We start from the raw sequence: 27,664 nt of genomic DNA on the forward strand, positions 1-27,664 counted from the left end.
TCTCCACACCACACTTAGCAAGTTATCCAAGGCGCCACCTTGTGGTCAGTGTTGGGAATATTTGATCTAACCTTCCACCACCAATGGGGAGTAAACCTGTTATTTTAGAGCAAGGGTGGGCTTGAGATTTACTTTCCTCTACTAGTAAGCTGCAGGCAGATACATTTTCTCAGGTTTGGAGATAAACTCTGCAGGAAAGAGGATCTTTAGGGCCAGAGTTGCCCAGCCATGTTCATTACATGTGGTGTTTCTGTTTAGAGAGAGAAAACAATCGGTTAAATGTTATAGTGAAACCATAGCTGTTAAAACACTTTATTTTGCACTGAATGCTATTTGGCTCTATAGTTTTAAAATGCATGATGGAGTCCATTGCATAGTACTGTTTTATTGGCTAAATTAATAATAAAAGATCAGTTCAATCAGTCAATTTATTTACCTGAAACTGTGTTATCTAAACTCCAAAGCAACTGTCTATGCAGTATGCAGTAGTGATTGTACATCAATTAACACCTGGGGACCTGGGGAGAAGAAAACATGCCCAGTGGAAATTTCCTTTATAGTCAGACACGGGTCATTGATGTGCTGTTTGCGTCTATGAATGGAACAGCTTAGAGCAAAATGTCAAACTCGCTCTCAAGCCATTTCTTTTCAGGAGCTATTTTCACAACAAGTAACAGATTCCACACAAATCATTTTAAATTACTTTTAGATGCAGATTTGATTCTCAAAAGCATATATTTAATATCTAAAGAACTTTTTTGATTACTAAATTCTAAAGATTTTGAACTTTTAAGTTAAGTTACAGTATACAGTGGCATGTACTCTCACAGACCCCTGCCATAAAACATGAATGCTACAAATGCTAAATATGTGATTAAAAAAAAAGTCTAAATATGCATAATTCCTTACTACATACATAAATATGCCAATGTGAGATTACACAGTATTCATGGAGGCAATACCAAGATGACAGCTAATCTATAATGTATAACCAGATACTTTAGATGGAAATGTACAGTGTATAAATAAAAAAATGCGTAAAACTGGTCAATAGCCAAGATTTTGTCTAAAATGTAGGTTACTGCATACTGAAGTGCCCCTATTGTATTTCAAATACCTTTCATGTGTGCAATATAGCTGTTTTGAATGTAAAAGGTCTGCAAAGTTTCAAATATCAAAGTGCACAACAAATAAAGTTATCTCCTACAAAAAAGAATAGATTCTGAACTGCTGAAAGAGCCATCAGCAAACTTCCCGTAATTCATAACAATGTAACACATTTGCAATACCTATGGTTTTCATTGGCTGCCTGTGAACGATGTCTACTTTAACCTGCCAAACACTGTAGTTGTAGCTGAGGCCTGGAATTGTTGTTGATATGTTGAGAAGACTCTGTTTTCAGTGCTGTGAATCCAATTTGCATGCACTTCAAAAGGATGAGGACTTGTGCGGGAGTTAATAGGGAAAAGCCCTACTGTGTATCAAGCACAGAGGAAGTCTCCAGAGCTGAAATTCAGATATGGGAAGAGGTGTTTTGTTTCCGAACTGTACAACATGCGCTGTAAGAGGTAGATCAATCATAACAGACTTTGCTGTCTGACCAATCAGAGCAGATATGTTCAAACTGCAAGCCTTAATGCTCAATTCAGATCTGATTTATTTGACTAGCTGTGCACATTGCTGTTTTGAATGTGGGTAATCAGATTCCAGTGTGAACAAATCATGGTCCTGAACTGACCCACATGCTCAAAAGAAGAATAAAAAGACTTTATGCAGCACACTGTGACGCGGTGTGATCATTTATTGTGTGATCTGCTACAGAACCAAGCAAATTTATACGCAGGCAATATTCAAATTTAAGATGAGAATGTGAAAAAGAGAGTAGAGTTTTAAACATGATGTTTTGCTTTTATATAGAGCTATGTAATGTAATGTAATGTAATGTAATGTATAATAACTTTGGGTAGCCTGTGTAAAATGTGACTTCCATGTGCGGAGAATTGTGACGAATGTTTCTCTCTAGAGTGATGAAAAGTCGCATGAATTCTAATATTATCGTTCAAACCGAGGTCACGTTGCAAAACATCAGACCTGCTGTATCGGATGTAGTACCACACATCTGGAAGTGTCCCAGATCAGAATCGAAAGTGTGGTTTGTCACACTGTCATGACAAAAACAGATCTGAGTCACGTAGAATAAAAAAAAAAATATGAATATGAAAACAAATAAAAAATATCAGAATTGGGCCACATTGAAAAATGGAATGCTAGAGTTGTTGTTGTTGTTGTTTTACCTTGCATGTAAACTTATTGAATTAGACCACAAAGAACAAAATGAGGAACCTTTACAATAGCATATCATATACTGTACGTAGGGGCACTTGAATTTCTTGTTTATTGTTTGTATAGGATCAATATAACACATATTCATGCTGTTGAACTGAATATGTCCTGCTAATATCAATCACAATAATGGATGCCTATGTGATATGATTTATTTTAATGTTCTTGTTGGGGTCAAACTGATCCCAAAATAAATAATGTTCTGCTTTGTGTTAAAAGGGTTGCAGCTCCATATATATATATATATATATATCTCTATTGAGGCTTCTAATTAGGTCAGATGAAAATATAAGCGTTTGAGAATGGACAATAACAGGTTAATATACTATATGATTATTTCTACTCGCACAGGAGGAGTCTCTCCGAAACAACCAGGAAGTAAAGCCCATCTAAACAGGACATGAGGGTTAGGTCTATCGCTGTAGTGCCTGACTCTGTCGCTGATGTTGTCTATTGAATCTTCATCCGTGGCGCTCAAACTCTCTCTGATTCCTCACTGAGAGCATCTGAACCAGCGACAGCAGCGGAGAGCATCAGGCTCATACAATTAACCAACACTCCTGGGGTTCCTGGCCCTTCACTGAAGACATGTCAGCAAAGGACGGATCTAATCACAGTGAGTGCCTCTTTCCTTATTTTTTTATGTAATATGTGTTGTATGCTCGGAGTATTGCAGTGCGGGTTACATCATTTCGCGCTTTACAGTGGCAAACAGCGCACAGCCATGTTTTACAGAGTGCTCTACAAATGTCCGTGTAAATACAACGCAAGGCGAAAAGGGAAGCATTACACGTTCAATATTCATTAACATATTTCCATATAGCATCTCTTCGTTTGTCTAAATAAATAGGCTATGGGAACGGGCTGTTTTTGAAACAAAGGGAGACGTTTGCGGCTTGACATCAGCATTGCTGCAAGTAGATCGTCAAAAGCAACACAAAAAAACTGTTCTGGAATGGATATGAAACACGGCGAAATAACGACCCTTGAAATTATATTTAATGATTTATCTCACGCGGTCAATATGATTGGCCTCATTCAATTTTACGCAAAAAAAATAACCCATTGGGAGAAATAACATTGGATGGTGTGTTTTGTCCCGTACAACACTATAAATAACTTTTTTCTTACTGTAGAGCTCTCATGCATGAAGGATGATGTTCAAGATTACATTCCAACACACATTTTTGTCATTTATTTGAGGAAAGGTTTATGTTAATATGATACATTAAAATCGATCGGAAAATGTTTGAAAATAGAACACTATAGCCATGAATTAATATATCTTTGGCATCATCAGCAGGTTCGCTGTGTTGTGTAATGATGAAACAAAATAGTCCCTGCACAACCGCATTAGTTAGCTGACGTGGCGAGTGATCGTTATAATCCCACTTAATATAATTGTTTCAAAGCATTGAATTGTCCAGTGCTGACAGTCTTTAATTCTTAAACTACTATTATAAAACTGATCAGACACTATACATATTTTCAATTATGTCCAGGTCGTCTGTTTTGTGGGTTCGCAGACGGTCATTTGTTACGATGCACTGGACAGCTCCAGGTGCTGAACCGTTTTAAAAAGTGTGATTGCTTACCTTTGATTAAAAGGAATCACATGCTCAGAATTTGGTAGAGCGTTATTTTTTAAATATCCAGAACAGAAAGGGGAGTACAATTATTATTATTTTTTAATTATAATTAAAAAAAAAAATTTAATTATTTTTATTATTATTATTATTATTACACAAAAAATAAAAGTCCTGTCAGTATTTACTCACCCTCAACTGCTCTAAACCTGTATGAGTTCTTTGTTCTGTTGAAAAAAAAAGAAAAAAAAAAAAGAAAAAAAAAGAAGGTATTTCGAAGAATTTTTGGCAACCAAACAGTTCCTGCCCAATTGATTTCCATAGTATGAAAACAAATACTATGGAAGGCAATGGGGGCATCAACTGTTTGATTACCGGTTTTCTTGAAAATATGTTACTTTGTGTTCAGCAGAGCAAATAAATTCATACAGGTTTGAAACAATTTCAAGCAAGGTGAGAAAATGATGACAGATTTTGAATTTTTAAGTGAACTATTCCTTTAATTTACAAAGAAAATGGTAAAATATTGTTGAAATGTTTTTTTTAATATCACCTTTGAAGTTTATATTACCTCATGATTATTGTATTGTTTTAGTGCTAGGTTGGCGTGGCATATTAATAATATAACATATCCAATCTTGTAACATCTAAAAATTACTTATAAGTTCTAGAAACTGCCAGTTTATGAAAAACAAATGGAAAGTGTGGCTTTTGAGTTCTGTATTGTTTTAGCGAGGATTGACTGCACAGTCAAAAGATGCTGTCTGATACATTGTTATTCTGCTGGAATTTTTGATAAGTTGTCTCTGATCGCTGCATAGGTCTGCTAAGCTCATTTGCAATTTAACAAAACAAAACTGCACTCACAGCATTGAATATGCCACTAAACAAAGCTTCTGAACAAGCTTTGTTTTTGAAAAGTGTGATTTCCACTGCTGACAGGCATTATGCTTTCTCAGTTGCGCTGTGTATTGAAAAGCGAAGTAGAACGACTTTAGGAATTCCTTGAAAGGAAATATTGGCAAGAAATTACAGTGGAGTTGTTCTTTCGCTGCAATTTCCTTGTCTTCTTTTTTCTCTTCTTCTCCTCTCTGTTTGGAGACTGGACTTGATTATTGTGCACTTAATTAGTAGCATCACTTTTTTTTTCTGGTGGGAGACTGACTGCAGAAGCTAATTTAAAGGTCTGACGTTGGGAGGTGAATCATGTTAGCCTCTTAGCTATTCCCAGTCACAAAGCACTTCTCGTGCTGCTCATTATTGCGACATGTTATTAGGACTTATGCTGCTTTGAAATTGCTATTTTCAGACCTGTGAAAAGATACATTGTTTTTTATACTTTTGTGTTTTCTTTCTTTCTTTTTTTTATTCACCTATAAGAAAATGGCCAGCTGTGAGCAGGTCAGAAAGTGTGAGATAAATGTCAGTTTGGAGCAGAAACAGCAATCGGCTGAATTTCTGATACGGGTCATTTATAAGTAGCAATAGACGAGCCTTGCCACCCGTGTCTTCTCTAAAAAGACTCTCAGACCTGACTGTGAAGTCCTTTACCTCATCTTGCTCACACAAACATTCGACACAATTTAGTACTGCGCTAAATAACGGCAAAAAGCTAGTTAGAGGTACATTTTTTAGCTGCATGTTTTATACAAGCTAAGCAATTTGTGGCCTTCAACTTGCATTATTTTTTCATTTTAAAAAAATCCAAATGCCAAAAAGTAGTCGCAATCAAGGCTTGATTGTCTTTTGCTGTCCTTTGGTAGTAAAACAGCTTAAATTCTGCATGAAACGGAAGTTGAAATAGTCTTTTCCTCCCTGTTATGAGATATATCCTTAAGAAATGGCTTCAAGAACAATCCCATCAGGAAATCATTGGATCAATGTTTTTTGTAGATCTCGTGTGATTGACAGGTTGTCTAACCTTTGTGCTGATAAAAACCTCATCACAGAAGAGATGTCATTGCAACTAGAATGGCAAGTTATTTTGATTAAGGTTTATGAGGGCACGTCACCGTGAATTAAAAAATAATAATAATAATTTAATGATGTGCACATATAAACCATTTATAACAAATACTGCAATGTTCCATAAAAGATAAGCATAGTCAGTTTTGATTTCAAGTTAAATGATGTGTCATAACCGCTACCATTAAATGTATGCTTTTGTCCCAGTTGACCCTGAGAATGTCCTCTAGTCCTCTACATTCTGTCAATCTCTGTTTCTATATCTGCGACATCACATTGGCAAGCCTCACCCACAGTGAAATCTCATTGGTCTAAAATGGTCATAATTATACATTAAACTTCTCCCATAATCACTTTAGCATGCTCACTTGTAATACACTTACAAATACTTCAGCACCCTGTGGACAGATAATCATGATTCATGGCCAAACTAGTATGATTTCATTACTTTCTCCAGTGCTTTCATACCTCCCATGCATAATTTAGTGTTATGTTTATGTAAGGTACTTGCAGCCTGGCAAACTTTTGCTTGTGGGCCATAGCAACTCACAACGAGCCCTCCATCAGGATGGAATATTCATGAACGCCTGGGCAGGTCACACAGGCCGATGCAAAATACGGCGAGATTAAAATAGAATGAGTCGTTATGCTCAAGGTGATGTGTATCTTTTTCTCCATGGCCAACCTTCAGACGTTTGACAGATCTCACAAAGCTGTCAGAGAATTCAGTTCCTTCTTCCTGCCTTTTGTTCACACTTTTTTTTTTTTTAAAAAGAGGGAAAAAAGTTGCCCTGAGGTCCCTCAGTATAGAACAGATGGTAAAATGTTCCCTTTGATCTTCTTTTCAGGTTTCAGGAGTTTTCTGGCTGTCGTGTGAATCACAAACATGCTTTGGTTGTTTGAAGACACAGTTTAAGTACAGAGCATGAATTGGCAATAAGTAGTCAGATGCTTTTTATAGTTATCAGGGCTTCTCTTGCTATCTTGTCTGTGATGGTCTAGCACTGTGTGAATCTTTTGCACAGCCAGACTAACAAACTGCTTATAAGTGACTAGAAAAAAAAAAAGAAAAAAAAAAATATATATATATATATATATATAATTTAACCTAACAGACTAGGGAGGTGTTGTCACATTTGGATTATTGCAGCCAGACGTTCCCCACACTTGGGCTATTGTTGTTACATGCAGTACGTTAAAAGATTTCAGTTGTTTTAAATATTTAGTTGTGATTAAATATTAGTTTTAAGTAAATGTTCAATGAAAGGTAATTTATTTAATTGAACTGTAAATTAATATGCACAACTGCATTTCCAATATCTCCTAATACCGATAAATTTAAAAAGAAATCTCAATATTGACTTATATGATACCGATATATTCCATTCATCCCTTAGTGTAAGCTGTTGTGCATCTGTTACTATAAAGTACCTTTTATATTGTCAAGTCAAGTCACATTTCTTTATATAGCGCTTTTTACAATACAGATTGTATCAAAGCAGCTTCACAGTGATAACATGAAAGTAATATAACACAGATCAGTAATATTGTTGAATATTAAATGTCCCCAACTAAGCAAGCCAAAAGCAAGGCAACAGTCGCAAGGAACCAAAACTCCATCAGGTGATTGAATGGAGAAAAAAAAACCTTGGGAGAACCCAGGCTCAGTCGGGGACTGGCCAACGAAGGAACAGTGATTACAAAACAAATTGGATCGAAACATTAAGAGAATTGTCCATTTCCATCTGTTTGGAAGTCGAAGTAATCACGCCGGTTTGGAGACGAGATGTTGAGGATGGCTGTCGTGTCGAAGAGGCCAATTGGATAATTAAACCTGGGTTGGCTAATTATACCTGGATTGGGATTCTGAGCGAGGAGTCAGCATTATAAATAAAACCTTTGAAAAACCCTGTTAAAGACTTGTTTTCCATCAAAAGTATGTTTATGAATTTATAGATTTCACGGAGTTGCTTTATGGGCCTGTGAAAAGCGAAACAATTATAAATGTTTAATTTTTTTACCTCATACATGTTACTACAAATAGCTATTTGTCGTATTTGTTGCTGGGCCAGAGAAAATGTTAGTTGGCCAAGTAAAAATCTCAACTGGCCCAATCAGGCCTGCATGAAAATCCTTCTAGTCAAGAGTTAGGCAGTTTTTTTTCTTTTTTTTTCTGCAGTTTGAAGCCTTTCTGCCGAAATTGATTGATTGCCGGATTGTCAACGGCCCGGCTGCTTGGCAGGAAGCAGTTTTTTCTCATTTGTGAGTACTTCAACATATCAGAGTCAAGCACATGGAGCGATTTTTCAAAGATGACATCTCCATTCTGCCCTCATCCTTATCCCGTTCCTGCGGTTTACATTCATCACCGTGTCACGATAATGCTTTGTCCACACACTCTGAATGCGGGTCAATAGCAAGGTTATGGTCATCTGATTGAAGCCCAACCAAATGTTCCCCCTCCATGCCTTTGCATTGTAGGTAGTAATTTATCACATAGGAACCGTGAAAGGATATTCACAGTACTTTAGAATGACATCTGAATGTGGTTGGGTGGACAGACAGGTGACCTTTGTATTCTCCCTTTCAAAATGCTGACGCTCTTGCAGAAATCAACTCCCCCTCTCTTTCCATTTCATTCTCCTTGTTTTGTTACCTACCTACCTACCCATTTTGTCTTTCTCTGATAGTCCTTGCTTGTTGCGCTCTGTCATTTTCCCTCAATATCCCCACAGTGCATTTCCGTTTATCTTACATAACTGGAATCAGAGGTGATGACCTTCACACTCCTCTATGCAGTACAGTCTCTCTCTGGGAATAGCTGGCCATAAGCAAGCCATAGGAACTGATGTTTTTCTGTTTGCTTCCTCATTTGAATCTGGCTTGGCATTGTCATTTATAAATGACATAAACACCACAGATAAAAAAAAAAATACTGTTCATTACCTGGGGTTTCTTGACGATTAGGTCATTCAAATGGCTGTCACTTTAAGTCATATTATTATTATTAATGTCGTGCAAAAACAGTTGTGCTGCTGAATATTTGGTTGAATTCATGATATTTTCGTTGAAACCTCGCAGCACAAGGCTGATCTCCAAGCGAGCTGCATCTCATGTCTGGCACTCTCTGCCGGCGGATGTGAGGCCTGCGAAAACATGCCCATCTCCGTGCTGCGGACTCGGCTAACTCTCTCTCGGGCCTACTTCAGTCAAGAAAGAAGAAGCGCCGCAGCCAACAGCATCCTGAGAGCATTGAAGTTTGTGATCGCAGGCCAGCCGAGTCCCCGCGTGTTTCACTCTCTCCTGGTCGATCATCTCCGGTCCTGTTTAAAGGAGAGCAGCGCCCCACCCCACCAACACCCCCCACAGCTAACCAAGGCCTGGCGCACTCCTTATTCTAAACGAGGTTCTGCAGTCTCTGCAACACTCTCCTCGGTGGATGGTGCCACGGAGAAGGGCTATGAGTCGTAGCCGCCCCTTGAAGAGGCTGTGGCTGCTCATCTGTGCCCAAACTCGGCTGCTAGCTGGCGAACCAGAGCTGTGTACCCCAACAAACCATGCCATAACACATCAGCCCTCTCTGGTGTATTCCGCCTCCGGTCAGGCTGCATCGGCCCTGCACACGATGGCCAGCTTGTAGGTTTACCAGGCCAAACTTCTCCGGTCCATGGATGAGGCTGGCCCGGACCCAGAGGTCTTCCGGGTTACCAAGGCCACAGTGCAGGCGACCGGTAAGAACATGGCTTGCTTGGTCATGCTTGAATGCCACCTTTGGAAACTCTCACTGACATTAAATACACGGACAGAACGAGGTTCCTCGATGCCCCGGGTTCCTGCACCGGTCTCTTCGGCTCGGCGGTTAAGGGGTTTTCAGAGAGGTACACAGAGGCACAGAAAGTGTCCCAGGCCATGCGAAACAAGTGCTGTAGCTCCATCTATGCCCCAGTCAGCAAAGCTGGCGAAACAGGCCTCCCAGCCTCACCCTACGACTGTTGCCCATGCCAGACAAGAGCGGCGAAACTTTCCCTATGCCAAGGCCCGCGACCCAGCATCGTGCTCAAGAAATTATGGGCATGAAAAGAGAAGGCTCGAGTCCCGCGCTTGCCGGACCACCCTCGAAAAGACCAGCAAAACTTCCCACAGCCCCCTGTTCAGTTCAGACGGCTGGGGATTTTTTTTATTCACACAGGCCCACAGCAGTGATGGCGTCGCGAATAAAACACGAAAAGAGCATGTTTCACAAGCACATCACATGGGTTCACGGTCCCCCTTCATTAGGCGGCTCTACCCTGTGTTGTAACACTGACTCCCCCACATGTAAATGCCTGTTCGGTCAGTCAAACAGTCAATGTATGCACAAATCACATTATAAGGGTGTCAGGTCCCCCTATGTTTGGTGGCCTGTCCCAATCAGTGTGTCGGTCCGTAGTCACTCGGGTTCTAGCCTGGCAAGCTATTCCCAGGGTGTCGAGTTCAAATTTGCTTGCAGACCCCCAAAGTTAAACAAGGGGGTTTTTACAGCCGTTATTTTCTGGTTCTGAAAAAAGACGGCGGTCTCAGACCCATACTAGATTACTACATACTAAAGGGAACTACTTGGTTACTCACGTATTTTCTGTTCCCTGAGTTAGGGAATGAATTATTGCGGAGCCGGCCGCACTGCATTTAACTGGCTAGTTGTCGCTTCAGTTGTATAAATCTGCTAAAATGGCAAATTCAAGGACCACGCCCCTTGACGGGAAAGTCAGAGGTGCCCACGCCATTGGATGTGCAGTTGTTGCAAATGGGTTTTACTTTAAGGTTTTAGTAAATCAGTAAATCAGGAAAAATGAGTTTCCCACTGCGTATAGCTACGCAATACTTTGTTCCCTACCGCAGGGAACTGCAACCCGGTCTCATGCCAAGACATCATATAACTGACGTTTTGGGACGTCTTTTGACCATACGTCAATATTCGCCTTTTTAGGGCCCCCTTAAACGTCAGTAGATGAGGTTATGGGATCCTAACTCTACCCCAGACCTAAACCTAACCCTAAACCTAACCCGTCACCTAACTGACGTTAAAGGTAAAGCGTCAGTTGTATGAGGGCTCGGGATCGCCATCTACCGACGTTTAAGGGGGCCCTAAAAAGGCGAATATTGACGTATGGTCAAAAGACGTCCCAAGACGTCAGTTATATGACTTTTTGGGATGAGACTGTGTTAGGAACTGAGGTTACACGAGTAACCAGTTTTGATTTTTAAATCTAGAAGCACAACTTCTGAGAGAGTTTTATCATGCTGACAGTCAAAACGGTTGTTAGCATGCTAATGCATAGAATTCTAAAGCATTTAATGAGCAGATACATCTCTAAATTCATACCATTTAATTTGTCTCTTTTAAATATAATATTATTTAAAATGAGTTATTTCATATTATTAATTGAGTAGTTCTTATGTTTGCTTTAACTTTAAAATTGTGTTTAAAAAGAGATTAATTTTGACTAGTCTGCCATCTTGACCCATCCCAGGCCTTTATGTGTGCTTTTGTACTGCATTGCAGGAGGTATGGATTGTGTTGTTGCTTGCATGACCTTTAAAATGCATTCAGACACGTTTCTACCCAATGCTTTTACGGTTCGACAGTCTCCCTGGAATCAGTTGCTACGTGTTACTGAGTTGCTTAGCATTGTTGCCCTCAATAATGCCATGTTGTGGTTGTGATGTCGTACATGCAAACCCAAGCTTTTGATTTTCCAATTATCAGTAAAGAACGCCTGACTAAAGGGTTTCTGTGTGAAAGTGATATTGCTGTGTGAAGTGATGGCTTCAGTAGCCCACACAAAGCACAAGGCCTTACCATGGAGGCGTAATGCAATACATCTATGTATATCTATAAACGAGAAGGGGCGAGAAGAGCAGGTGGGGGAAGGAGAGAGGGGGAGGGTGTGTTTATGAAACGCACATTAGGGTGAAAAATGAATCTAGGGAGGAAGTAACAAGATAAGAGTGGAGAAAAAAAAGCTGCAGAAGGGAAATGAGATGAAAGTGCGAGTAAGAGAAACGCAGGATGACAGTGGCAACTCGTGTTTGCCAGACATCGCTCTGGAAATATTATCATTGTGTTTCTCTCTCAAGGAAAACCAGGTTACCCACTTACTTGCTCTCGGTGCCGGACTGCTAAAATTCCCCTAGGTGGCCCTAAAAATAACAGTCCACTTTTCCACAGCGTTTCCTCAGTCTTTCTCACTGACCCTCTGGCAGTGCACATTGTTGACAGAGATGCTGTCAGGGGAATGAAGGCTATTGCAACCACCAGCTCATAAAATTGTCACTAATAAACTAGCAGACTTATTGGCAACCCAGGCACACTGGAAATACGTACAGTACCTATGTGTTCCCCTGAAAGGTTACCACTTTATTGTGTAAAATAATGTATTACCTACACTAAACTCTACCCTACACCCAGCCAAACATGAGATTAAAACACATTTCTTGAGGCAACCATGCCATTTTAGCTTGAATTGCAAGTCTTTGAGCTCTTTTATCATGACTTATGTTTCACGGGACTCACACAAGTGCAATGCTGTACCAGCTGAGCTACCAAGTAGTAACATACTAATGAGTCGTTATTACTTTTAATCATCATATGTACAATTAGCAGTTAGTTTAGCACATTTAGAAACAATATCAAGTCTAAAAAACATGTAAAAACTCCATGAAGTACAAGTGTATCGGTGAGAACACTCATTTAAACAGCATACACCTGGACATGTGACTGCACATCACATTTCTGACTATTGATACTGCTTGCAATAATGATGCAATAGTTGTAAAAGGTCTATGGGACATAAATTAAGCCTTTAAATAAAATGGTTATTGAGCTGTCTACCCTGGAATATACAATAAAAGACCCTGCACAGGGACAGGAAGTATAAATGACCAGAGAAAACCTGCCTACCTTACGAAACACTGAGACTTGTGCTCAGGAGGAGAGCAGACAAATTCTTTTTAAGCACACGTCACAAATATGATGTCACAGTCTTAAAAAACATAATTCAACATAAATAACACTTTTTAATAGCCTTAAATAGCCTACTAAATAAAATATGATGATAGTAAACAATTATGGAATACACTGAGGAAATAATAAATCAACTCGAGCTTATTTGGAACATGAAGGGGATTTTTTTTTTTTTTTTTTTTTTACTAGACCAAGTGAATTATCTTAATGATTATTTCATAAATAAATAAACTTAAGATACTACACAGCTATACAAGACAGATGTATCAAATACACTAATAAATAAGATGATGGAAGGTAATGTAGCTTTAAATTCAAGAGTGTTAGTGGTTTTAAGGTGTAATTACTTCTAATGAATTGTAAAAACAAACCACCTGGTGTTGACTACATTGAACATAAGATGCTTAAACCAATAGTTGTAATCATTGCTCCTATTATTGCTCATATAATTACCTAAAAATAAGAAAATGCCTTTCTCTGGGTCAAATAGTAGAGCAAAAAGTTGATTACCAATTCTTGGTAAAATAATGGAAATAATAGTTTATGAACAGATTCAGTCTTATTTTATGAATAATGATTTGATTACAACTTTTCAGCATGCATATAGAGGAAAACACTCAACAGCCACTGCCCTGACTCAGATGGTTGATGACTGGTTCGAGGATATGGAGGAGAGGAAAATAATAGGCATTGTAATGCTTGATTTCACTGCAGCACGACTTACTGTTAAAAAAATGGAATATCATGGCTTTTCACAAATGGATGAGAAGTTATTTGTCAGATAAAAGATGACTAGTTTATTTTAATGGTAGTTTTTCAAAGTTAAGGGTTGTGGAACATGGGGTGCCTCAAGGAAGTTGTCTTGGGCTGCTCTTACACAACCTTTTCCAATGATTTTCCTTTTGTCAAGCAGCATCACTGATAGCTGTAGATGGTCTATAGCAACCAACTATACATAAATTACAATATTTTCCATATTCCAGATCAATAGCCAAAAGCTCAAACCGTTTGAGAGAGACAGATTTAAGAACAGTTGCATGAAAATTTGATTTCTTACATTGCAACCTCACCCCCTTACTTTTACGATCAGCTCTAAACACAGTATATCCTTCTAATGCAATGTCGTGGTCTGAAATTGAGATAACCAAAATATCAAAAGCCCTGATCTATTTGAAAAATCCAAAGGTATTGGAACAATTCCCACTGGACCAGGATTTGGATTAATACCAGCCAGTAAGAACAACTAATATCGCTGCCTTTGATTTTTTGCATATACTGTCATCTGCATATCATTTCCATGCATATTCCAATCCATATTGATAGGTACAAGGCAGTCTGAATATGTATGGGTCTCAGTCAGTTTATATATTAAGTGAAAAATTGCATTGCATAACACACATTTCAGAACAGCTTGAATCGCCAATGTGCTATTCTGCCATTTTCCTCAGATATATATATATATATATATACATACATACACACGTGTTTATGAAGGTGTGGGTGTTTGTTTGTTTGCATGCACACATACGTGTATTGTGAAATGGCTTTCACGCATTTATTAATTTTTTTGTTTGCGTTTTCTGTGCGTGGGAATCTAACATCATGATGCTGCCACTCACACTTCTCCAATCACTGCATGAGTTTATTCATCCTCTCTACTTCTCTTTTCTGTTGGAGTGTTGCACGATCAGCCATTCCCAGGCCCCCTCCTTCACATGCCTCCCTTTTCTCTGAGAAAAACTAATGCCAGAGCAGATGCTGATCACCTCTTCTCTCCACATGCGTGCGTGTGACGTCAGAGCCCGCCTGCCTGCCTCTGATTGTCTCGGGAGGCATTCATTGCAATGTGTTCATCTCTGCTGGGTTCACTGGTGTGGGTGTGAGACCACAACATTCTTTTTGTAACACCCAGTTTAATCAGAGCCAATTGTTTATTTCTTTCCTCATTTCATCCACCTTTTCATGTCTCTATACTCCCTGAAACCTGATTTACAGAGTGAATGTGTTTTAGACATTCACTGGAAGTGTTAAATGTCCTTGCCAAGGACACTTCAGGGCTTTCATTTTGGTAATGCAGTAATACATCAATACATAGAGCGGAAAAACTAACTGACACACACACATATGAAGGAAGTGCATTCTGCAAGTGCAAGCCAATGTTTTCCAATAATTCATTCCTCCGTGCGCCCCTCCTCTTTGCTGAAGTTGCTATGTGACGGAACAATGAACTAGAACACCAAGTGAACAGCGCTCAGGGTGCTGACTTCTATTATTGATTTTGCATCATCACAGAGTCAGGTGCGGAGAGGGGGGAGCTCATTTTATTTGTGCCAGTACTGAATATATTACATTCATTTTGAATAATGTACCCATAAGTTACATGCATTCTTCACTTAACTTTCCTCTGTCCACCATCTTCATTTCTTGCAGTGTTGTACTGTCTAGATGGATGGAAGGATCTATCTATCTATCATCTATCTATCATCTATCATCTATCTATCTATCTATCTATCTATCTATCTATCTATCTATCTATCTATCTATCTATCATGAATTATAATTTATAATGAAATGAATTCTCATAATGACTCATTTTTAACTAGGAAAGCAAAAACAAAGTTCAAATTTTTGCGTGACAGCTTTGATTATTTTTTTGGGGAGAAAAAAAGAGCCATAAATAGATGGATGGATAGATAGATTCATCTTGTGAGCATATGTAATATTTCAAAAACACTATTCTTGGCTTTAGGAGGAAAACTTTTTAATGAGGAACAAAATACTTAGTGCATCATTAGTGGCTTATGTAAAATTTCTTCTTAGTAGGTCTTGCTGAACTTTTAATACTAGGGGAGAGGTGTGTTTGTTACATGCCAAAAGTGGACAGGAAGATAGAGGCTAACAGTTAAAACCCTGCTGAAAAATACAGTTTTGACTATATACCATACCATACCATACCAACTTTATTTATAAAGCACATTTAAACACAACCAAGGTTGACCAAAGTGCTGTACATTAACAGATAAACAACAACAACAAGCAAGCAATTCAAACAATCAATAAACTATAAAACTATACAAGGTACAACTCTCAAGCAGGAGTAAATGCCAATGAATAAAAGTGTGTCTTAAGTCGTGATTTAAAAGTGTGTAGGCTAGGGGCTAATCTGACGTGCAGAGGCAGATCATTCCACAACCTTGGGGCCACAACTGAAAAAGCTCGACTATCTTTGTCCACCAGCTAGACCAACACTAAACCAGCTCTGACTAGCATAAAACAGTCTGGACCAACATGGAATTCATGTTGTTTTATGTGGGACTTTTCAGCGGAGATAAGCTCGAAAAGAAAACCTGGAGGTAGGAAGGTGAAGACGTTAGTGAATGCATAGACATTGCATGAGTGAAGACCCAGAAATAGGATGATGAGGCGCAGGATAGTTAGAAAGAGAGAAAGGAGAGGTGCAGTATAGTGAGCTGTGAAATTTAGCTTAATCTTTTTTCTTTCTCCCCTCTCATCCATCTCCAGTTCCACCTACGGATGCAGCACCCACACCTGCTGTGCTTTGCTTTTACTGTGCTCACCTTCCCATCGCTCTGCCCTGAACACATCACGCATGCATTCGTTTGTCAGCTAAAACCCTATCAAATGGCCTCTTTGCATTACATTGTTTACAAGCATGCTACGTAACATAATGTTTCAGTGTAAGATGTCACATTCACTCGCACAAACCTCTTTGGTGCATTACATGCTTCTACATGAGAACGCCACATACTAGCATGGCTATGAACAACAAAAAGAGCACATTAGCTCATAGATTGTAGTTGTGACGGTGGTGGAATTGATAACTCCCTTACTCCCACTCCATGGTAAAAATACACGTGTACTTGCTCTGATTTGCCCACGAGGCTCAACCACAGTCCCTCTGCAACACCCACTCAGTTATGTTGCTACTCGTGCCAACTTCTGCCTGCCCAATCTTCACTCCAAAGGAGGCGTTTTGCTATCAATATGGTCAATACAGATGCCCAATGTGAGTTACACACAGGGAGTCTGTTTCTAACTTAGATTCAGTAAAAATGACTTACTGTAAGTCAGAGAAATTTGACTGTAAAAAAAAAGTTTTGCTTTCAGGTTAGCCTTTTTTAAAGCCACTAAATCACTTAAAACTGAGAGAAAAACAAAAATATTAGATACCATATGGGATACCATATCAGAATGTTACAAATTTAACTACTAAGGGCTCAACAAACACAAAACACCATTATCACCGTAATGCACATTTTTACTCTAGAAAGAGTTTATCAAGCATTTACATTATAGTAAGATGTCTTCAGCACATATTCAAAAATTGCATTAAAAAAATGTTTTTATACATACATATACTCACTTTGTTTTACTGTGAAATATTGAACGTTGAAGATTGCAGACTCCTGCTAATTTAAATGTTACCAAGGTAACACTATCTAACTGGCTCAGATAGATGAGTTATATATATATGCATATGAATGTTTTAATAATAATTTAATAATGATGATAATAATATAAATTATAATTTAGTAGTAAATGCAAATTTAGTAATAAATGCAAATTACATTTAATTGTAATTTCTTTGCAAGAAATATAAATATATTTCCTTTTGACACAAATAAAAGGAAAACAAATATTTTTTTGTACAAATACAAATAATTTTACATATATATATATATATATATATATATATATATATATATATATATATGAAGAGTTCAGATGCAAAAGCCTCTAAATGCCATTTGAAATTTTCTTCTTTAATGATGATTTTTATCAAACTTGTATATTTAAGTTCAGTAATTTCACTTAAATGGCAATGATAATTACCTATTAATTGTTATTTAAGTGAAATTACTGAACTTAAATATACAAGTTTGATAAAAATCATCATTAAAGAAGAAAATTTCAAATGGCATTTAGAGGCTTTTGCATCTGAACTCTTCATATATATATATATATATATATATATATAATGTGGCTAAATGTTATCTTCTGGCTGGCCAGTCTGTGATTTTAATTGTTGGATGTGCCAAAGGATGAAGGATGTCTTTTTGGCACATACAGTATATTGTGCTTTTGGGTTTTAGAATATGTGGTTTTGCTCTTTTATTGTCATCCAATCTCTTGTATCCAGTTACATTTTGTCACACTTGTGTTATGGCTGTTTCTCCCAATAAATTGTAGGATGCATAGATGTGTATGTAGGCATATTTTTGCATATGTGTGTGCCTTAAAACTAACTTTAGCTGGACAATAGCGTTATTCAAGAGCTGCTGTAAAGCCAAAACAATCTCTGTTAATGTAATTTCCTATGATCACTGCAAAGCTGTTTTGAAACCATCTATATTGTTAAAACCGCTATATAAATGGTGACTTGACTTGTGTGTGTGTTTGTTTGTGTGAACACCTGTAGAACCACTGTGGTCATTTTTTTTTTTCTTCATTTTGTATCACAGGCAGTCACACTTCTCCTGCAGCCCTGCTAATCGTCGGCCAATTGAGGGGCCACAAAGCATGCCAGAAACACACATAAACACCCCATTGAAATAACAGGTGTGTGTGTGTGTGTCTGTTTGTGTCTGCACCATGATAGGGCATTATAGCAGCCAGATTCCCCGTGACAAAATGGGCTTGAGTCCGATACGACTGTGTCCTGCTGTTTGTAATTGCATGCGGCTTGTGGTAAATGTTTAGGATGACAGCCAATTTCATGAGCAAGTGTGACTGAAAGAAATTATGCAATAGCACTGTCTACAGAAGAGAGTTGAATGCTGGCATTCCTAAATTTTGGATGGTTGGTTTGACAGATTATTAAATAATTCAGAGGGTGTATGTGCTGATACCAGTTTGAACATTAGCATCATTTAAGAAAATGTGATGCCTATTGCCTACCACATTATTAACGCAAATGATTTTCATTTCAATCTCATAATGATTTGAGTGACTTTACAATGAGCATGTTAAATGTGAAATGGTGTTTTTTGCAAAAATGACACATTAATTGAGGAAATGTGCACATCTTAAGGCTAAAAACGATGTGCTTACATATAAATACGGGTATTCATTAATTGTCATGTCTCGGATTCCAACTCTTTTTTTATTTTTTAATTCATTTAATAATTAAATCATTTAATAATTATGAGCCGCAAACGAGTTCCTGAAAAAAATGTGTGTGTGAGAGAGAAAGTGTGTGTCCATGTCTGTGCCAGTGCCATCTAGGCCCCAGGTAACAAATGACTTCCTGTGGTAATTGCTCTAATGAAGGAGGGAGGCGAGCTGTGGAATTTTTAATAGTGTGCAGAGAGTGTAAGTGTTCACAAAATTAGGTGCAGGGGAAAGAAAGACAATAGGTGAGATGGAGTAAGATGGGAAGATCGATGTCTGGTGAGCTAGCCATGGAAAGACTGTCTCATTTGTCTGTTTTCTTTTGTAACTTGCCAGGGTTTTAAACCCTGACAAATTGTCAGATCCATGTTATAATCCATGTGCTTAAATTCTTGTTTTCACTGAGACTGGGATGGCTATTTGTTTGTGCAAGAGCTGCATTCTTGTCAGCTGCATCTATTTGTTTTAGGGGGCACCAGTGGCAAGAATAAAAAAAACGTTTTAACAACAAACTAGTTTGTTTTGTGTAAGACAAGCTCTAACAATAGTTTTTGAATCAGTGAGCAATGAGACCCAGATTGAAATACTGGTTTCAGTGCTGGGTAGTAAATTAGTAACCGATTATGTGTAATCTGGATTGGGGGAAATGTAATCAGAGTATTCAATTCAATTCACATTTATTTGTATTGCTCTTCACAATACACATTGTTTCAAAGCAGCTTTGCAGAAAATGAGTCCAGCATTAATTTAATAGAGTGATCTGTTAGCGGTAACTTAGTTATGTATTTCATAAATGTATATAAACAAATCACTGTTAGCTAAAAACTAATTTAAACAATGTAATAATTTACTTTTCTATTGAGAAAATTACACAATGGCAGTAAATTAGTCATTATTCGTTGATTCTCCCTAGTTCCAGGTTTGTGGACCAGCCACACGCAGATATTTTTTCCAAGTTAATATTTCAATAATTTAACAACACATATCTATGGTCACGGTTCTGTGTTGATGATAATAATAATAATCATCGTAGTACGGTATTCATTGTCAGTTTTAGTAGTTTTGTTCTGACTATGATGAAAGCGTTCAAAAAAACAAACAAATGTTTTATCATTAAAACAAGCTCAAGTTATCCACAAATAGAAAGGCTTCGTAACAATGTGTAACTCACAAAAACCATGGCAACAAATGAAGAGCGGGAAACAGGTAACCATAAAAAAAAACAGACAGTCCATTACAGTAGTAGTATATTTTAACTTTATTTCTAAAAAAAAATAAAATAAATACCGAAATATATTACCATCTTACTAAAAATAAGTTTCTGTGTCCAGGGATCGGGTCGCAGAGGCCCCTGCCTTCGACTGCCACCCGATCCTCTTTGCACCGGCCCCTTACGGCTCCTCCTGCAGGTGGTGAGCCCACGGGAAGGCGGTCCCACGTCGCTCCTTTGGGCTGAGCGGAGGGGAGGGGAGAGGCCCGGCCACCAGGCGCTCGCATACGAGCCCCGACCCCGGGCCTGGCTCCAGAGTGGGGCCCCGGCTGCGCCATAACGGGCGACGTCACAGTCCTTAAATCTATTGTTCTCATAAGGGGTTTTTGAACCGCTCTTAGTCTGACCCGTCACCTAGGACCTGTTTGCCTTGGAAGACCCTACCAGGGGCATATAGCCCCAGACAACATAGCTCCTAGGGTCATTCGGGTACTCAAACCCCTCCACCACGTTAAGGTGGCAGTTCAAGGAGGGGTCTATGGGGAGGTCTATGGGGAGGTGTTCTGGGCACGTCCCACTGGGCGGAGGCCCCGGGGAAGACCTAGGACACGCTGGAAAGACTATGTCTCCCGGCTGGCCTGGGAACGCCTCGGTGTCCCCCCAGAAGAGCTAGAGGAAGTGTCTAGGGAGAGGGAAGTCTGGGCATCTCTGCTTAGACTGCTGCCCCCGCGACCCGGCCCCGGATGAAGCGGAAGAAGATGTATGTATGTACTAAAAATAACAGATTTATTTGTGCTTCACTCTGAAACATGCAGCACATTATTATACATTTATAATAAATAACTGTATATTTCTTAATTGTAATATTATATATATAGTCACGGGGTGAAGAATCACACGACAAGGGGAGCTCATGCAAAGTGCCCAAAAGTGGATTTTTTTACAACATGAAGAAAGAAAAAAAAAGAAAGGAAAAACCTGGTGACGTGCGTTGCCTTTTCCTTGTAATGCATCGAGTCTGAACTGTGCTTCTTGGAAGCTGAGTGGTCAACTGCTGTTTTCTGGAGAAAGAAAAAGCATTAACGTTCTGTCTCGTGCAGAGATGTCTCTCCATTTGTGTCCACGTGGCTTATGTGGCTGTTTGCTTGATGGAGCATGGCTGGGGCCGGATCAGCCTGTGAAGAGGGCATGCAGGTGTTCCTCGTCTGTTTCCAGGGCGATGCTGATGAATCCTCTGGGTGCTCGTCACACGCTCATAGCTGGGTCTTTGTTTTGGTTCTTGGGGTTGAGTGGATTACCTCTACTTTTTTCTCTTGCGGTCGGATGAGACCCCTACCGACCTGGAAACCCAGGTACTTTGCGTCGCAATGGGCTGCAGGCTGTTGCTCCCAGGCTTTTTTTGCTACATACAGGAGACCGTGGGGTTTTCGGCCGAAAAGGAGCTCAAACGGGGTGAAACTCGTTCAGGTCTGGGCAACTTTGCGGATCCCGAAAAGGACATGGGGTATCATGAGGTCCCAGTCACGTTTGTCCTCCATGACCACCCGTCTCAGCATCTGTTTTCTTTTTTATAAACCATGCAAAATTGCAGCTGAACTTGACAGCCAGTCAATGCCATTTTTATTGTATGAAAAAGAGCAACACTGACATTTCCATTACCGATTTTGAATTTCACAGGGAAAAAAAATGTGCAACCCTATCGGATTGATGTATTACAAATCACCATGTAGTTTGGTGATTTCTGATTCTGACTGCTGTGTTTTAGCTCCAAAAATGTTGCACTATGATAATCATGGCACTTTTTTATCAGGGAAATAGATTACATGGGCATGACACTTCATTATGTTTGCAATAACATAGACATCACATGATATAAGTGCATTGTGCTGCAATTCCTCATGCAGCACACAGAGAAGCCCTGAGTGAGAACACACTTGTATTAATGTAGTGGGTTGGAATGTCTCTAAAGTGATATTCTTGCACCTACACACATTCACACCTTCATCAGAACAGCAATCTCTCCCCCATGGTCATGCTGCTTAGCCGTGCCTGAGCAAATGTATTGGTGTGTGTGGGTGTTTTTTTCTGGATTACCCTGAAGGATGGAGAGAAAGAGAGAGAGTAGAATCAAGAGAACACCCAGGAAGAGGTCCAAGGCTTCTTTGTATGTTTTTTTTTAACATTGGTACGCAAGTGATCAAAAATAGCTTACTAAGTAAGAAGCATCTGAGTCATTTTGTGTGCAGTTAAATCTCCTCACACATCCATGGTGTATCAGATGGCCAACCTTATGCTGCACACATATCTATATTATCTTGATAAACGCTTAACAGTGAAAATGTTACTTTTTTTCTGCCTACTCCATGTCATCTATACATGTTTGTGTTCTGCCTTATGTGTGTTGTTGATGACACTGGAGCGATTCATCATAGTGAAGGCAACACACAGGACTAATAGAGCTACACCTCTACAAACATGGCTGCCTGACACATCATGCATTCAAGTCAAGTTCAATGTTCAATGAGCAGTTAGTCTACACTTCCGACACGAAAGCTGTTCCAAAATATTAGGATAATATTATTATTGGTTATCGGCCAATATTTTAATAAAATGTATGATTATAAACTATCTAAAACTATATTATACAAAACTAAAAATATTTTTTAGTCATAGAATATATATATATTTTAATCAGAATCAGATTGGATATTTCTCATTGTAACCATTCTAACAATTAGATTTCTTTGCAGTCATAGTCTTAGATTATCTTTGTAAAAGTTGGCCAACTTTTACAGTTAAATAAACAATTTAGTAAGACTGATAAATGTAGTCTTTAACCCATTTATCTCGGCCAATTTTACACTACCGTTCAAAAGTTGGAGATCAGTATGATTATTATTATTTTTATAAATACTTTTATTCTGAAATGATGCATTAAACATAATCAAAAGTGGCAGTGCATTTTCTATTCATGAAAGAATTCGGAAAAATTGGAAAAATATCACTCTAAAATTTTGTGTTACAATTATAATATGTTGTGGTGCCTTACTTCACTTGCAGATTTTTACGTTGTTGATTGTAGTTTATATTTCATTTTTTTATTTATTTGGATGAAATCTTCTGTTGATAACCATTTAAAAATGGAAATATACTAATATATTTACACAACTGTACATAATCAAAACTGAAATGTATGGATACAAATGATTTCAGTCTAATAACAAATGGGCCAATTACAAAATATTAAAAGTATACACAATATTTGCATGAACTATGTATTGCATTGTTAGCTTAGCAACATGCAAACAGCAAACGATTGCCATCGATTGTGAGTCATATCTCCTGTGTGGTTTGTGTGAGAAGCACTATTTATATGACGCACAGAGTTGCTGCCTATGTAGAGCGCTCCAAATCTGTCACTTAAGAGGTTTCATTTCAGATAGGATGCTGCCTTAAAGACGACAGCTAGGCAACTCATTAGGTTTCGGAACACAATTTATATGTACACCATCAATAAAAAAATTAAATGATGGCAGATTTTTGACATGCCTAATTTTCTCTCCCACTAATTTAATGTCATCGCCATGCTGTATTTACAAAAATTGCTGACCCTGTTGAAGCTTGTAAGAAATGGCAGCTGTACTTGTGATCACAGTCATTGTTGCTAGGCGGTGATGTCATCCTCTTAGCAGCACAGCTTGTTCTTGAATCAGATCATGCCGTTCAGCCCTTTTATGTATCTCTGGCTTTTTTTCTTCCCGAATAAGAAAAATCCCCCCCTCCAAAAAATGACCAAACTTATCCAGAGAATCTAAAGGACATGTGGTCGAGAAAGAAAACAACCTTGGCCTTTAGTAAAGATGCTTTTGTTTGGTGCGGTTTCGTGGTTTGTGGCATGGATGTCAATACTAATGAGAAGTGTAGTTGAGAAAGGAAATAATTATCCTGAGTGAGGGTGAAGTGGAGCTTAGAAAGGGTAGAGCACGCACCATAACAGAACCATTGAAGAAGTGATGAGAAGAAGTGATAAATTATGCTCAAGATGAAAGACGAACCTCACAAGGCTGATTAGCTCACATTTTTGATGCACATAAATAACCTTTCTCTTTCTCTCTCACATCTCACAGGTTGAGGATCGGGAGTCATGGAGTCTCTCTTCGGGGGCCAGTTGGGCTTGCTGGGGGGTAACGAGGGTCTGAAAGAAGATGGCTGTGGGGTGGGCTGGTCCAGCTCTCCCTTATCAGAGGATATGTACTCTGCCTCACACTTCGCCCTCATCAGCGCATACCAGGACATTAAGACTCGACTGGCTGGCCTCGAGCGAGAGAATGCAGACATCAAAAGAAAACTCAAGATTTACGAGATAAAGGTACAAAATGCCTTTAGCCTCAGATATCAGCAGAGGTCACCTGTTGTAACTACCGATAGTGTGAACTGAAATTGGTAGACATTTATTGTCCACGTGCTACTGTAGATAAAATTTTTAATTTTAAAATTAATAATTTTCAAATGATGATGCCTATCAAATTTGTTTTTACTATACAACAATGTAGGGATGCTTAAAGGCCCACTGAAGTGCATTTGAACGCGCAGCTTTGTATAATATGTTGATGTAATTTCGACTGAAAAAGGAAGCTAAGGTGGGACATATTGAATGTCCCCTCACCCTTTTCAAATGGCCAATAGCGTTTAGTTTACCTCACAGACTGCAAGTCGTACTTGACAGCACTATGGAAGCGAATCTGAGCACTGATTATTATACGTTGGATTCAATAGTAGAGGTGTGAATAAATAATAGCCATTTCATTCTTAACCAATGTACGTTTAAAAAAACGGAATAATACTCGAACGTTTGAGAAACCAAACGCACATCTCCAACCCATATTGCTGTGTGAAGTGTCAACGGTTGCTTTGGCCTGGTGCTATTTATAGCATAGGGGGCGGGATGCTTTAGATTCCAGAGAGAATTTGATTGGACAGAAAATGTGATGAGAATCTGAAGTCCATGTTAATGTCATAAAAATCTGTAATCCATTTTAGCGAAAGTGAAAGACTGTACGCTTTTAATTTTTATATCTACTAAATGCAAATTTTGTCATAGATTTAGATTTGATCATAGACACACCAGCTTATTCATAACCTTAAGGCAAACACATTCATACTAAAAACTGAAAAAAATGTTGTAACAAATATATATATATATATTAGGGGGCCTTTAACATTTGTCGTACACTCACCTAAAGGATTATTAGGAACACCATACTAATACTGTGTTTGACCGCCTTTCGCCTTCAGAACTGCCTTAATTCTACGTGGCATTGATTCAAGGTGCTGAAAGCATTCTTTTGAAATGTTGGCCCATATTGAGAGAATAGTATCTTGCAGTTGATGGAGATTTGTGGGATGCACATCCAGGGCACGAAGCTCCCGTTCCACCACATCCCAACGATGCTCGATTGGGTTGAGATCTGTTGACTGTGGGGGGCATTTTAGTACAGTAAAATCATTGTCATGTTCAAGAAACCAATTTGAAATGATTCGAGCTTTGTGACATGGTGCATTATCCTGCTGGAAGTAGCCATCAGAGGATGGGTACATGGTGGCCATAAAGGGATGGACATGGTCAGAAACAATGCTCAGGTAGGCCGTGGCATTTAAACGATGCCCAATTGGCACTAAGGGGCCTAAAGTGTGCCAAGAAAACATCCCCACACCATTACACCACCACCACCAGCCTGCACAGTGGTAACACAAAGGCATGATGGATCCATGTTCTCATTCTGTTTACGCCAGAAATCGAGACTCATCAGACCAGGCAACATTTTTCTAGTCTTTAACTGTCTAATTTTGGTGAGCTCTTGCAAATTGTAGCCTCTTTTTCTTATTTGTAGTGGAGATGAGTGGTACCCGGTGGGGTCTTCTGCTGTTGTAGCCCATCCGCCTCAAGGTTGTGCGGGTTGTGGCTTCACAAATGCTTTGCCTCATACCTCGGTTGTAACGAGTGGTTATTTCAGTCAAAGTTGCTCTTCTATCAGCTTGAATCATTCCCATTCCCCTCTGACCTCTAGCATCAACAAGGCATTTTTCGCCCACAGGACTGCCGCATTCTGGATGTTTTTCCCTTTTCACAGTCACACCATTCTTTGTAAACCCTAGAAATGGTTGTGCGTGAAAATCCCAGTAACTGAGCAGATTGTGAAAGACTCAGACCGGCCCATCTGGCACCAACAACCATGCCACGCTCAAAATAATATAACATAATCATCCAGTCAAAAGTAGGGTGTGGAAATCCTAAACCCTTTTCTCCGGCCTCATCTCAGATCAATGCAGAGACTGTGACATGGTCACTGACGTTGAATAAAAGACATTAGAGTACACAAGAGTGGACACACCTAGCAAGTGATAATATGTTTACCTGATGCACATTTTTTATATAACTATTGCGGAGTTGCTTTACAGTTTTCTTGTGAAATTATACTGATCTTTGTGAGTTCAGCAGCTGAATACTGATAAGCTGTGGCCATATAAGCAAATAACATTAAGTTGATTAATGGCTGTGGCATGACAGCACTCATTAAGATCTGTGCCTGCTTCATGTATGAAAGAGCTTTATTTATAGGCCAGCTAACATGTGAGCCGAGCTGTACATGAACAAGTGTGCATGCTCTCTGTAATTAGCATGTCACGCATCCACATAAAAATGCACAAAGCCACTTGTACACACAATGAAAGATGCTCCTGATGCTGTTTAGATCGCTGTTAGGAAAGTAGATCACGTCTCTATTAATCATTAAACATGAACACGTGATTATTATTCACATTTAGATGAGAATGTTTATCTTCCGTGGATTACAAATCAGGAGCACAATGCTTGTGCTGTGCAGTAACACACTCAACAGAGTAAGACTCTATTCGTACGACTATGTAGGCTGGCCAGCTTTGGGGAGCTGCAGGTTGTAGATGCTCCAGACTGGGTATTTTTAAAGCGTTTTGGTTTGGCCCTGCCCAAACATATGCATGTATACGCACCAAGGATGGCTAGGCTCTGAAGAACAGCTGTTTTTGCAGAAGGCGAGAGAGAGAGAGAGAGAGCGAGAGAGCCTCCAGGGTTCTGCGTTCACCATGGCTCACTGCCTATTAAAGGGCTAAAAGTGGGGAATAAATGCACACGGCTCTCAAAGCTTGTGGGAGTAAAAATGTATAGGATTCAGCACATCAGTGCACACACAGACATCATATAGATAGACGCCCTATCGACCACTACTGCCTATTGGCGCGGCCATCTTAAACTGGTAATCCGCTCCACTCGTTGTATCTGTTTGACAGGTGATATGAGCTGAGCGCATTTAATTTATCATATCTCACTGAATACCCAACTGATTTTCACGCGGGGTTTTGTGCTGCAAAGGTCATACGTAGCTATGA

At 39.0% G+C, this 27,664-nt stretch overlaps 1 protein-coding gene across 2 annotated transcripts in view; it reads left to right on the top strand.

Moving 5' to 3' along the window:
* The first annotated feature begins 2,709 nt into the window (after positions 1-2,709).
* The window catches only part of tbkbp1 (TBK1 binding protein 1), a 47,572-nt gene continuing 22,617 nt past the window's right edge, over positions 2,710-27,664 (top strand). The window contains exons 1-3 of one of the 2 annotated variants that reach the window (XM_039664901.2): positions 2,710-2,959; positions 18,381-18,477; positions 24,367-24,608. In XM_039664901.2, the coding sequence (XP_039520835.1) occupies positions 24,384-24,608 (225 nt within the window). In that variant the 5' untranslated portion in view covers positions 2,710-2,959; positions 18,381-18,477; positions 24,367-24,383. The remainder of the gene's footprint in view (positions 2,960-18,380; positions 18,478-24,366; positions 24,609-27,664) is intronic. The other variant, XM_039664900.2, reaches the window with a different exon arrangement.

Source organism: Pimephales promelas, chromosome 17 (genome assembly GCF_988280905.1).
Source record: "Pimephales promelas chromosome 17, fPimPro1.hap1.1, whole genome shotgun sequence".
NCBI lineage: Eukaryota > Metazoa > Chordata > Actinopteri > Cypriniformes > Leuciscidae > Pimephales > Pimephales promelas.